General features: G+C 50.8%; 1 protein-coding gene across 1 annotated transcript in view; it reads right to left on the reverse strand.

Moving 5' to 3' along the window:
* Positions 1-11,617: 11,617 nt before the first annotated feature.
* LOC139248142 (uncharacterized) overlaps positions 11,618-14,455 on the reverse strand; it is a 34,150-nt gene continuing 31,312 nt past the window's right edge. The window contains exon 6 of the mRNA XM_070871889.1: positions 11,618-13,046. Coding sequence (XP_070727990.1) covers positions 13,012-13,046 — 35 coding nt within the window. The 3' untranslated portion in view covers positions 11,618-13,011. The remainder of the gene's footprint in view (positions 13,047-14,455) is intronic.

Consider the following 14,455-nt stretch of genomic DNA (forward strand, 5'->3'; position numbering starts at 1 on the left):
GGCTGCGCCACCATCAACAAGTTTACAGCTGCGCCATTTCCACCCCCGTGGTGGGCAATGGTAGCCGACTGAGAGCATCCGCACCGTTCTCGGTGCCTGGCCTGTGGTGAATGGTATAGTTATACGCTGACAGCACGAGTGCCCACCTTTGTATGCGGGCTGAGGCATTGGTATTTATCCCCTTGTTTTCAGCGAACGGGGATATGAGGGGCTTGTGATCGGTTTCCAGCTCAAATTTGAGGCCAAACAGGTACTGATGCATTTTCTTTACGCCGAACACACACGCCAATGCCTCTTTCTCAATCATGCTGTAGGCCCTCTCGGCCTTAGACAAGCTCCTGGAAGCATAGGCTACAGTTTGCAACTTCCCCGCAACGTTAGCTTGTTGTAATACACACCCGACTCCGTACGATGACGCATCACATGCGAGCACAAGTCTTTTACATGGGTTATACAATAGAAGCAGCTTGTTTATGGAGCATAAAATGTTTCTGGCTTTCTCAAAAGCAATTACTCATTTTTTTCCCCATACCCAGTTCTCACCTTTACGCAATAATACATGTAGGGGCTCTAAGAGGGTGCTTAACCTCGGTAGGAAGTTATCAAAATAATTGAGGAGTCCCAGGAATGACCGCAACGCCGTGATGTTCTGTGGCCTGGGCGCGTTCCTGATAGCCTCTGTCTTGGCCTCTGTGGGCCGAATGCCGTCCGCTGCGATTTTTCTCCCCAAAAACTGCACTTCCTTTGCCATGAAGGCGCATTTCGACCTCTTCAGCCGCAGCCCTACGTGATCCAGTCGCTGGAGGACCTCCTCCAGGTTTTGTAGGTGCTCGATGGTGTCCCGACCCCTGACCAATATGTCATCCTGAAAAACCACTGTGCGTGGTACCGACTTGAGTAGGCTCTCCATGTTTTGCTGGAAGATCGCTGCAGCCGACCGAATTCCAAATGGGCATCTGTTGTAGATGAACAGTCCCTTGTGCGTGTTGATGCAGGTGAGGCCCTTCGAAGACTCCTCCAGCTCCTGCATCATGCAGGCCGAAGTCAGGTCGAGCTTGGTGAACGTCTTGCCTCCTGCTAGTGTCGCAAATAGGTCGTCCGCCTTAGGTAGCGGGTATTGGTCCTGTAGCGAGAAACAATTAATAGTTACTTTATAATCGCCGCAAATCCTGACCGTGCCATCACTTTTGAGTACTGGAACAATCGGGTGACCCATTCGCTGAATTTCACTGGGGAGATGATGCCCTTGCGTTGCAGCCTGTCCAGCTTGCGCCTTGTGGTGAATGGGTCATGCCTCTGGGACCAAGTGGATCTGCACCTTCACCCCGGAAAAGTTTCCAATGCCTGCCTCAAAAAGGGAAAGAAATTTGTTCAGAACCTGGGTATATGAGGCCTCATCGACATGTGATAGTGCTCGGATGTCATCCCAGTTCCAGCGGATTTTGCCCAGCCAGCTCCTTCCAAGCAGTGTGGGGCCATCGCCCAGGACAATCCAGAGTGGCAGTTCATGCATCGTGCCCTTGTAGGCAACCTTGACAATGGTGCTGCCCAGGACATTGATAAACTCTTTGGTGTACGTTCTCAGTTTCGTGTGGATGGGGCTCAGGGCTGGTCTGAGTGCCTTGTTGCAATACTATCTCTCAAACATCTTTTTACTCATGATGGATTGGCTAGCGCCAGTGTCCAGTTCCATGGCTACGGGTAAGCCATTCAATTTTACGTTTAGCATTATAGGTGGACATTTCATCGAAAATGTGTGCACCCCATGTACTTCAGCATCTGCCTCCTCTCTCTGAGGCTCGAAATTGCTTTGATCCACCATGGACTGATCTTCCTCTGCCATGTGATGGTTAGCAGGTTTTGCAGAGCTTGCAGCTCGTCTGCAAGCTCGTTGGAGGTGCCCTGTTGTTCCACAGCTCTTGCAAACATACCCTTTGAAGCGGCATGAATAGGCTGAATGGAAGCCTCCACAACGCCAACAAGGTGTGACTTGCCTTGCATTCATCCTTTGTTGCGGACTCTGAGTCATCTGGGTCACCTGAGGCCTGCTGGCAGCTGCAGACTCATGGTTTCTGCCCTGTACATTTCTGCTTGCAAACACAGTTCCAGTTAATTTATGAACATTGCTAGCACTTGTGTGCTGAGAGATTTGTTTGGTGTTATCACTGGTGGACATAAACGACTGTGCTATCACAATGGCCTTACTGAGGGTCGGTGTCTCTACAGTCAAAAGTTTTCGTAGGATGGTCTCGTGGCCAATGCCCAGTACAAAAAAGTCTCTGATTATTTGCTCTAGCTATCAAACGCACATTGTCCTGCAAGTCGTCTTAGCTCGGCGACGTAGCTCGCCACTTCCTGACCTTCAGATCGCTGGCACGTGTAGAACCGATACCTCGCCATCAGCATGCTCTCCCTCGGGTTAAGATGCTCCTGAACCAGTGCACACAGCTCCTCATATGACTTATCTGTGGGTTTCACCGGAGCCACAAGATTCTTCATGAGGCTGCAGGTCGGTGCTCCGCAGACCGTGAGGAGGACCGCTCTCCTTTTTGCAGCGCTTCCTTCTCCGTCCAGCTCATTGGCTACACAGTACTGGTGTCGCCGTTCGACATAGGCTTCCCAGTCCTCACCCTCCGAGAACTTCTCCAGGATGCCCACAGTTTGCTGCATCTTTGCGTTGGATTCGTATACTCGTGGCCAGTTGTTGTGTTCCCAACACAGATGAGCCTGCACACAGGGAGGTTAAAGTAACAGTGACCTTAGTCTTTAATAAGACACTCCAGATTGAGGAACAGGCCTTAGGGGCCAGCTTATATACAGTGCTCCCAAGTGATGCTGGGATCCCTTGGTACTTCAGGGGATACGCTCCCTGGTGGCAGAACATGCGAGTGCATGCTTTACAGATTCACAACAGGCTGTGTGTGTGTGTTTGGGGGCTGTCTTTACCTGTGTGTGTGATATATGTCTGTGTATGGGCTGTGTGTGTGTTTGGGGTATGTCTCTGCCTGTATGAGTGATATATGTCTGTGATATATGTGTGTCTGTGAGATTAGACTGTGTGGGATATTAAAGAGTATGACGAGAGAGTGGTAGGGGCTGGTTGTCGAACTGGGTCACTCGGCCTCTCGAGCCTGCTCGTCCATTCAGTAACATCATGGCTGGTCAAGTAACACCAGCGTATTATTCCAGCCCCTATCTGAATGCGCCAACACACACATTCAGACATTTCCCCGAGCGATCTGCTCATCCCATTTCCCTCCTCCCCTTGATCCCCATACTGTCAGCTGTGGCTCAGTGGGCAGCACTCTTGCCCTGAGTCAGAAAGTTGTGGGTTCAAATCCCACTCCAGGGACTTGAGCACAAAGAAACCTCGGCTGACACTCCCACTGCAGTGTTGGGGGAGTGCCGCACTGTCGGAGGAGCAGTGCTGGGGAGCACCGCACTGTTGGAGGGGCAGTACAGAGGGAGCACCGCACTGTTGGAGGGGCAATACTGAGGGAGCACCGCACTGTTGGAGGGACAATACTGAGGGAGCGGCGTACTGTCGGAGGGGCAGTACTGAAGAAGCGCCGCATTGTCGGAGGGCCAGTACTGAGGGAGTGCAGCACTGTCAGAGTGGTAGTACTAAGGGAGTGCCGCATAGTCAGAGGGGTAGTACTGAGGGAACATTGCACTGTCGGTTGGGCAGTACTGAGGGAGGGCTGCACTGTCGGAGGAGCAGTACTGAGGGAACGCTGCATTACCGGAGGGACAGTACTGAGTGAGTGCTGCACTGTTGGAGGGGCAGTACCGAGGGAGCACCGCACTGTCGGAGGGGCAGTACTGAGGGAACGCTGCACTGTCGGTGGGCCAGTACTGAGAGAGTGCTGCACTGTCGGCGGGGCAGTACTGAGGGAGGGCTGCACTGTTGGAGGGGCAGTACTGAAGGAACGCTGTATTGTCAGAGGGGCAGTACTGAGGGAGAGCTGTACTGTTGGAGGGGCAGTACCGAGGGAGCGCCGCACTGTCGGAGGGGCAGTACTGAGGGAGCGCTGCACTGTCGGAGGGGCAGTACTGAGGGAGCGCTGCACTCCTGGAGGGGCAGTGCTGAGGGAGCGCCACACTGTTGGAGGAGCAATACTGAGGGAGTGCTGCACTGTTGGAGGGGCAGTACTGAGGGAGAATTGCCCTGTTGGAGGGGCACTACCGAGGGAGCGCCGCACTGTCGGAGGGGCAGTACTGAGGGAATGCTGCATTGTCAGAAGGGCAGTACTGAGGGAATGCCGCACTGTTGGAGGGGCGGTACTGAGGGAGCGTTGCACTGTTGGAAGGACAGTACTGAGGGAGTGCTGCACTGTTGGAGGGGCAATACTGAGGGAGTGCTGCACTGTTGGAGGGGCAGTACTGAGGGAGTGCTGCACTGTCGGAGGTGCCGTCTTTCGGATGAGACATTTAACTGAGGCCCTGTTCACGCTCTAAGGTGGACATAAAAGATCCCATGGCACTATTTCAAAGAAGAGCAGGGGAGTTACCTCCAGTGTCCAGGGGCCAAAATTTATCCCTCAATCAACATAACAAAAAAACAGATGAGCTGGTCATTATCAGATCGCTGTTTGTGGGAGCTTGCTATGTGCAAATTGGCTGCCGTGTATCCCACAGTGACTACCCTTCGAAGGTATTTCATTTGTTGTAAAGCGCTTTGAGACGTCCGCTGGTCGTGAATGGCCCTGTATAAATCCAAGTCTTTTTTTGTCTTTCTTTGTGAGGGTCAATCCCGCCACACACACAACTCCCCACGTCCCCCTCCCCCCACCAAGGAAAACCCCATCCCGAGACACTCCACACATACAGACAGAGAAACAAGGGAACAAATGCAATGAGTTTTATTTCGGAGATCGGCCCATTATTCAAACAGCGGCGATAGAATTTCAGCGGGATATGCCCACCCTGCCCCGCCACCCGCCATTGAACCTTCTCTTCACGGATGAAGGCTTCTTTCCGCGGGGCCTTGAAGAGCTTGGGCCAGAGCTCAGTCCAGGGATCTACGGCCATTTCGGGAGGCAACAGGCGGAGCCCACGTCACAGAGAACTTTGTCGACAAAGTCATCCATACCACAGACCTCACAGCACGATACATCTTCGGGACAAGCAACACATCTCACCAAAGCTTTCTCGCACTGTGCCGTGTCAGCGTCTGAAACCCAACGTCAAGAGTCAATTGGGCAATGGCGGTGTTGTCGGATGATGTCGCCAAGGGGCAGCATGTCGGTGAGAAATAGGAGGAGGGGGCGAGGATAGATCCTTGGGGGAACACCAGAGGGAGAGGGCTAAGAATACAAGGGAATGCACATTCTTTGACCAGCATTTTCCAATCCTCTCTGGCAGCGAGAGTACTGCGTGCAGTTCTGGTCACCTTATTACAGGAAATATGTGATTACACTAGAGAGGGTACAGAGAAGTTTTACAATAATGTTGCCTGGACTAGAGAATTTTAATTACGAGAAAAGATTGGATAGGCTGGGTTTGTTTTCCTTGGAACAGAGGAAGCTGAGGAGAGAACTTATTGAGGTGTATAAAATTATGAGGGGCCGAAATAAGAGTGGATAGGAAAGACCTATTTCCCTTAGCAGAGGGGTCAATAACCAGGGGACATAGATATAAAGTACTCGTTGAAGGTTTAGAGGGGATGTGAGGGTAAATCTCCTCACCCAGAAGGTGGTGAGGGTCTGGAACTCACTGCAGAAACCCTCACCACATATAAAGTACTTGGATGTCCACTTGAAGTGCTGTAACCGACAGGCTACGGACAAGAGCTGGAAAGTGGGATTTGGCTGGATAGCTCTTTGTCAGCCGGCACGCACGATGGGCTGAATGGCCTCCTTCCGTGCTGTAAATTTCTATGATATTATGATTGTCTGTGTGCGGGTGTCCCGGGATGGGGTGTTCCATGGGGAGGGCGGGACGTGGGGGATTGACCCTGGGAGAAGATGTGGGGATCACGGTGAGGGGGAAATGAGAGGAGCTGGCCTGAACGTGCTTGATGTCGCATTGAGAAAGGGGCTGGAATAAGAGCCCACCACAACACTCAGCACCGCCCCTACACAGCCCTGCCTTCAAACTCAGCCCTGTCCCTAAACTCTGCCCCGCCTCCACACTCAGCCCTACCTCCACACTCAGCCCTGTCCAGAAACTCAACCCTGTCTCCACACTCAGCTCCGCCCCTATACCCTGCCCCGTCTCCACACTCAGCAGCCCACTACACTCAGCTCCGCCCCTACATAGACCCACCTCCACTCAGCTCCGCCCCTACACAGCCCCACCCACTACACTCAGCTCCGCCCCTACACAGCCCCACCTCCACACTCAGCCCCGCCCACTACACTCAGCTCCGTCCACACTCAGCCCCGTCTCCACACTCAACTCCGCCCCTACACAGCCCCACCCACTGCACAGCCACGCCTCCACACTTAGCCCCGCCCACTGCACTCAGCTCTGCCCCGACACAGCCCCACCTCCACAGTCAGCCCCACTCTGTTGTGTCCTAAGATGCTCGAACAATGATTCCACGAGGCAGTGTGTTGTACTTGAACTGTAGTGACCTTAGTCCTTTATTCGTTAACTCCAGAGTGAGGATCACACCTGGTGGCCTGCCTTTTATACTAGGCCAGGCACACCTGTACAGGTAACCTATGAGTTTCCCACTGCTGTGCCCTCTGGTGGCACACCTTGAGATAGTACCAACAGTAGCCGTGTATGATACATGACATCACTCCCCCCTGAACCTTCAGTGTAAATCTCCTCTGCATTGACTGTGCTTTGGGCTTAGCTCTATGTGGGTTTTGTCTGGTTGACCTCTGGCGGGTCAGCTCAACCTTGGGTGGGTAGTTGGTGCAGTAGCGTGCTGGTGGTTGCTGCTTGCGTGTGTATGTTCCTGACCACTCCATTCACCCCCTCCCACATTGGTGTGGTGGGGGCTCCTGACATTCATGTACATTCAAGTTGAGGTAAGTGGGTTTTGCATTTTCTTTTGTGGAGTTCCATTGTGCGACAAGTGCGTTAGATGCCTTATCGATGCAGTGACCAGTGCGTGAGGACAAGCTAGTTCCGAAGCTGCTGGGTGGTGTCCCTGCTGTCTGGTGGTGGCTCAGTCCCGCTGCTGGCAGTGGGAACCCGGTTGGCTCGCTTAGCCTGCTCTCGGGGCTGTTGCCGTGGCCCCTAGTGTCAGGCAGGTTGACAGGTGTCTGTGACCAACCCCCGTCCTTTCTTTATGCCCTAAGTCCCAGCTGCTCCCTGAGGAGCTGTCGTCTAGCAATGCACAGGGAACTGCTGACTCGCTGGCCTGAGCGTCGCTTGGTTCGTAATCCTGACTGGTGCTTGTTTCCTCTGGGGGAACAGTAGCAGGTGACCCTACATCTAGGGGTATGGCCTTGGTGCAGTCTGCTCCTTTAGGTTCGTGGCAATTGGTGCCATTGGTTGCCTGAGAAGTGGAGCCGACCCAGGGCATGGTATCACTACCGTTGCTGTTGCCCTGCTGAGGTCACTGCTTCGCAGCTCATGTGTGTTGGCTGCTTGTGGCCATACTTCATGGTGCATGACTCTGGTTCCTTACTTATGATGAATATTCTAGGGATCCAATCAGAATCGCGCGACTTTTCCTCGCTGGTTATATATACACAGTTCAAATCATCAATCACACATTGTACATAATACCGTAACTTTTCCTTGATGGTTGCATGTATACAATTCCGATTATTGGTTACACATTTTACCTGGTCAGTTACACACTTTACATGAACCGTTACACCTTTAGTCTCTAACTTACAATTACTGTTACATTGCTTAGATGTATGGAACTGTCCCTTTAATTGTAGTGGGTTGCAGGCCTCCTTTAAGAGAGCCTTGCTTGCTTTACCCCAATCCGCTTCTCCGATTGGTGCCACTTGTCGCTCCATCAGTGCTGCACCTTGTGGTTTGGCCGCGGCCATCTTTGTCTTCAGCCCCTCACCTTGTGGTTTGGGCGTCATATTTTCTTCCATCCATGATGTCGACTGCGGTAATCCTCTTCTCCTCGGGTTCTGCCTCCGCAGTTAGGAAGTCGCTTCTGGATTCGATTGTCTCCCTCCGGAGTCCTGCCACTGGAGCCTGGAAGGTGCGTTTGGGTCATCTCAGCTGGATCATCTCCACACAGTTGTGCTGAGTGGCCTGTGTCTCGGGTGCCGTGCTGGTCTGTTCTCCGGCGCTGGGTCCACCCTCAGGTGAGGGCTTACTTTGCCTCTGAGCGCAGAGGGCTTCGATCGCTGGAGGTGTGAAGTTTTCCCACTTCCAATGGACCTTCTCCATCCAACTTCTGCCGAGCAGTGTTGGTCCATCACCTGCAACAATCCACAGAGGTAACTTGTCCATTGTGCCATCATGGAGTACCTTCACATTCACACTAGCAATGACTGGGATGATTTCATTGGTGTAGGTGTGCAGCTTTGCCTGAATCGGGGTCAACGGGTCGTTCAGCCGGATGTCCCATAGCCTCTCAAAGGCTCCTTGATTCATCACTGACTGGCTCACCCCCATGTCCACTTCCATGAAGACTGGACTTCCCTCTGTCTTGACTTCCATCTTCAGCGGGGAGCACTCGGTGCTGCAGGTAAACATGCTGTGTACCTTCCCGTGGGACTGGGCTGCCTCTCTGTCTAACAATTCATAATCCACACTGGATTCATGGCCATCTGTGGACTCCTCATCGACACAGTGAGTCCTATTTCTCTTACACATTTGCTGGAGGTGGCCCTTTGTGCTGCAGCTTTTGCTAACATAATCCTTAAAACGGCACTGGTGAGCCCTGTGATTCCATCTGCAACGTCAGCATGGTGCTACTCGATTAGCCCCCCTGGGCGGACTCTGAGTTAAGGGACTCGGGGGCCTGTTCTCTCTTCCCTGAGAGGATTCACGCTCTACAGTCCAGCTCTTGAATGGCGCCACTGTGCACAGTACCTGCCGGTTTGAGTCCTGAGGGTGAGACACCTGCCTGGAGCCGCAGGTCGAGGTCATAAATGACTGGTTCACAGAGATGGCCTTCTGTAGTGTGACTGTGGTATCCGCCGACTTGTGAAGAAGGCCCTCATGGCCAATTCCAATGACAAAAATGTCCCAAAGCACTTCATTGAGATGGCTGCCAAACTCGCACAGTGCCGTCAGCCTCCTGAGGTCTGCGGCGTACTTCGTGACTTCCTGGTCTTCGGGCCGTCGGTGGGTAGAGAATTGGTGTCTGGCTGTGAGGATGCTCTCCTTGGGCTTGAGTTGCTCCTGGATCAGGGTTATGAGCGCCTTGTACGACTTGTTCATTGTCTTAGCTGGTGCCAGCAAATCTCTGATGAGGCCATAGACGTTGGGCCCACAACTGGTTAGCAGGATAGCGCGGCGCTTATCAGTCAGTGCGGCCGGGTTGTCTCCTGCCAGGTCGTTTGCTGTGAAGAAATGTTCGAGCCTCTCCACAAATGCGTCCCAATCATCACCATTGGCGAACTGCTGCAATGTACCAAGGGTAGCCATTTCCGCGTGAAAGTTCGTAATCTCGTCGCCAGTTGTTCTGTCCTTAGATGCTCGAACAATGACTCCACGAGGCAGTGTGTTGTACTTGAACTGTAGTGACCTTCGTCCTTTATTAGTTAACTCCAGAGTGAGGATCACACATGGTGGCCTGCCTTTTATACTAGGCCAGGCACACCTGTACAGGTAACCTACGTGTCTCCCACTGCTGTGCCCTCTGGTGGTACACCTTGAGATAGTACCAACAGTAGCCGTGTAGGATACATGACACACTCCTTCAATCAGCCTCGGCCCCTACACCCAGCCCCACCCCCTTCAATCAGCCCCACCCTACACTCAGCCCTACCTCCACACTCAGCCCCGCCCCCTACCCACAGCCCCGGATCTTAAAAAACAGATGTATCGCGTACAAAAGCAAGGGAGTTATGATGAACCTGTATAAAACTCTGGTGTGGCCCCAACTGGAGTATTGTGTCCAATTCTGGGCACCACACTTTAGAAAGGATATGAAGGTCTTGGAGAGGGTGCAGGAAAGAGTTATGAGGATGGTACTGGGGACGGGGGACTTCAGTTCCGTGCAGGGATGAGAGAAGCTGGGATTGTTCTCCTTAGAGCAGAGAAGGTTAAGGGGAGATGTGGTAGAAGGGTTTTGATCGAGTAAATAAGGAGAAACTGTTTCCAGTGGCTAAAGAGTTGATAACCAGAGGACTCAGATAGAAGGCGATTGGCCAAAGAACCAGCAGCGACATGAGCAAAAGCTTTCTTACGCAGCGAGTGGTTAGGATCTGGAAGGCACGGCCTGAAAGGGCGGTGGAAGCAGATTCAACAGTAACCTTCAAAAGGGAATGGGATAAATATTTGAAGGAGAAACAATTGCAGGGATATGGGGAAAGAGCGGGGAGGAGTTGGACCAACTGGATTGCTCTTCGAAAGAGCCGGCAGTCTGGATGGGCCGAGAGGCCTCCTTCTGTGCCGCATTAGTCCGCCATTCGATGGCAACACCCAGCATGCACACGGCCCACTCAGGTACCCACAAAACAATGGGGGGGGAACTGGAAGGTGGAAGTGGTTTACATTCAGTTCCTCAGCCTCTCTTACAACCAGACAGACAATAACATTGTTTGGTTTGAACAGAACCTCCTCCCGAAGGGAGGCCGAGATCTGGGAGGAATTTACTCAGCCACGGACCACAGGTCCTGCGCCAGCAGCAGGAGCACAAGAACCAGGGCCAGCGTTTTCACCGTCTCGATAGGCTGTGTGTTTAGTCACAGAGAGTTAGCTGCAATCTATACTCACCGAGACAAGGACTGGCTCCTGCCCTGGCAAAATATCCTCTGTCCAGGTCAGTCACCATTGGCAGTTCACTCAGGAGGCAAGACACTGGGTGGACAAACCCAGCACTCAGCGTCTGATCCTGGCACACAGAATGTTCATGTATACAATCAGGTCAATCATTCATCATCCAACACCCAGAGTACGGACACTTTACACCACCCAGTCTAATCCCACTCTCCCCCCTCACTCCCTGTACCCTTTAATATCCCACCCAGTCTAATCCCACTCTCCCCGTCACTTCCTGTACCCTTTAATATCCCACCCAGTCTAATCCCACTCTCCCCCTCACTCCCCGTACCCTTTAATATCCCACCCAGTCTAATCCCACTCTCCCCCTCACTCCTCGTACCCTTTAATATCCCACCCAGTCTAATCCCACTCTCCCCCTCACTCCCCGTACCCTTTAATATCCCACCCAGTCTAATCCCACTCTCCCCCTCATTCCCCGTACCCTTTAATATCCCACCCAGTCTAATCCCACTCTCCCCGTACCCTTTAATATCCCACCGAGTCTAATCCCACTCTCACCCTCACTTCCCGTACCCATTAATATCCCACCCAGTCTAATCCCACTCTCCCCGTACCCTTTAATATCCCACCCAGTCTAATCCCACTCTCCCCCTCACTCCTCGTACCCTTTAATATCCCACCCAGTCTAATCCCACTCTCCCCCTCAATCCCCGTACCCTTTAATATCCCACCCAGTCTAATCCCACTCACCCCCTCACACCCTGTTAATTCCCGGATTCTTTTACCTCAATCTGGTTCAGTAAAATTACTGAGTCGAATACCTCTTGTGCTTTGAACAAAGCAGTCTTTATTACCGGCCAGTAAGACCTATCAGACAGAAGATATACTCTCTGGATAGAGCGTACACACTCCCTACGGATAGGTGAAGTTACATCGTAAAGCGTTAACAGTTATACAGTTTTGAAATCAGATAACAAAATACAAATGGATTGACAGTCTAACTCAGACACTCATTAGTCAATCTATATGAGATGTTCTTCTTGAAAGCTCAAGTATTGCCTCCAAATGTTTCAATCTAATGGTGTGACTATTTACTGAGACCTTGCAATTCTGCAGATGTATTTCATGTTACAATTATATATTATTGGCAGGATTAGTGACTTGAAACCTTGAGACAGATTGTTAGCTATGCTGATGTTGCACTATTTGCAATCTGACATTCTCCCAGCTATTCTTCCATGGCTTATACATTTTCATATATCCCGTTTACTTTACTATCCTTAATTCCATATATTCCGTTCAGATATCCACATCCCCCCTTTTATCATTCTATGATAACATTTAGGATCATGCTATGAGTATTGCATTGTTGAGTAGTTCTCTAGTTTGTTGGATCATAACCCGGGAACCCTTGACCACAAGAGGGTCTGCTAACCTTGTCATTGCTTTACAGCAGAGGTTAAGGCAACCAACAATCAAACAGCAGGTAATTACGATGAGAACAATTGCCCCATGTATTAGATAGGATCTCCAAGATCCACCCAGAAACCAATCAAACCTGCTAAGTTCTTTTGCTGGTGTGGATAACTTTTTCACCTCCCTCCTTATGTGATCGGCAAGGTGGGTTATGTTTTCTGAACTATCAGGAATGTAAGTGCAACATTCAGATCCTATCAGGGCACACGTTCCCCCTTTCTCAGCTAACAGGTAATCGAGGGCCATTCGGTTTTGTAATGCTACGGTCCTTATCACTACCATTTCAGCTGTGATGCCCTCCAGAGCCTCAGCAGTGCGGTTAGCTACCTGTTCCAATATCGTTTCTTTGAATCCATCTAACAGTCTCAGTTAGGGTCAGGGGAACGGTGCGCAAAGGAATTCCCCCTTTGGAATGTATAGGGATATGTGAACACACCCAGCATCTAGTGAAGTGCCCTTTTTCCGCATAAACGTAAGACATAAACAAAAAGGTGTTTACATGGAGCTCTCGCCTTTGTCTTCCTTCCCGTGCACCAAAACTGTCATATATCAACACTATTATGCAGACAGTAGCATACAGACACAGTCTCATCTTATAAATAGTCCAATTATTTAGCTGATAAAAAGAGTTCTGTTTTCACGTTTCCCTTCAGGTCTCCGTCAGTGTATTTGGCTGTCTGACAGGTAAGAGTTCAAACTGATCCTCCTTCATCTGCCTTGTTCAGCTATAGGGAGGAGGAGATCTGGAACAGAAACAGGAATTAGACTAACCAGCAAAATTTGTTTAAATGGTGATGAGCTTGCAGTGGTGCAGGTGAACCCAGGCACTTTTCCCCTCAACCTTGGCTGCAGTGGGGGTAGTGAGTGACACCTAAAAAGGCCCCTCCTATTGTGGCTCTAATCCCTTCCGAATCCATACTTCCCTGGTGCCACGAGGGACAATTCGGGTAAAACTGGGAGGTCGAGGTGAGCATCTTGAACCTGGTTGTGAACTAGTCGCAGAGCCTGAGTCAGAGAAAGAACATAGGTGGTCATCAGTCTAGCTGAGATCTCATATCTAGGAACAATTTCCCTCATTAACACCTTAACAACAGTCTGAGTCTTATTGTCCAGGTTAGGGTAGGCTTCAATCCATCTGCTAAACACATCTACTATTACTAACACATATCTGTAACACTGAACTTTTTGCAACTCAATGTAGTCCAACTGAAATGTCTCAAAGGGACCTTCGGGTAGGGGCGTTTTCCCCCAATCACAGGGGACTCCCTTCCCTGGATTATGTTGCTGGCCAACCAGGCAACGACTACTGATGTTCTGGGTGAGCGCCTGGAGTTTAGGGTGCCACCAAGTAGCCAAAAGTGTGTCACTCGTGGTCCTTGCTCCACAAAGAGTAGCAATATGCAGACATTCTATAACCCATGAGGCCAACTCGTCAGACATGCAAGTCTGTTCCGCGGGACTGGTCCAGAGTTTAGAAACATTGTCATAAGTACATGCATAATATTTCCACAACAGTTTATCTTTTTCAGGAGCGTCCCCCTGTGCTTTTATAACATCTTGGATGGTTGGCATTGGTTTTTCCGAGGCTAACTTATCCTTCGCAGGATTTTTAATCTGACTCATAATTTTGGGCACTACCATCTGTTGGTCACGAGAGGCCTGTTTGGCCTCTTGGTACAATGGCAATGCGTTTGGGGAACATGAGGGCTTGCAACAAATCAGATACTAGCTGTTTCTGAGATATCTCATTCCCCTGTGAGGTTAGGAATCCCCTATTTTTCCATAATTGTCCGAAATCATGCGCCACCCCAAAGGCATACCTAGAGTCGGTATAGATATTGACTTTGAGATCTTTGGCCAAGATACAGGCTTGGGTGAGGGCGAATTGTTGAGCAGAATTCCAAGACTTGATTCTCCTGGTTTACTATGGCGTATCCTGAGATTCGTGTATCTTCTGGATTAATAGAAGTACTTCCGTCAACATACATAAACAATCATGACTGGGTTCTTCCTCATCTTGGGGTGGCTCAGTAAGAATACAGTCTGGATCTTCCATCAACTAAATCTTCCCTGACTGATGTGGCCTCTTAAATTAAAGATAAGCAATCATGACTGGGTTCTTCCTCATCTTGGGGTGGCTCAGTAAGAAAAC

The sequence above is a fragment of the Pristiophorus japonicus genome, unplaced genomic scaffold (genome assembly GCF_044704955.1).
Source record: "Pristiophorus japonicus isolate sPriJap1 unplaced genomic scaffold, sPriJap1.hap1 HAP1_SCAFFOLD_29, whole genome shotgun sequence".
NCBI lineage: Eukaryota > Metazoa > Chordata > Chondrichthyes > Pristiophoridae > Pristiophorus > Pristiophorus japonicus.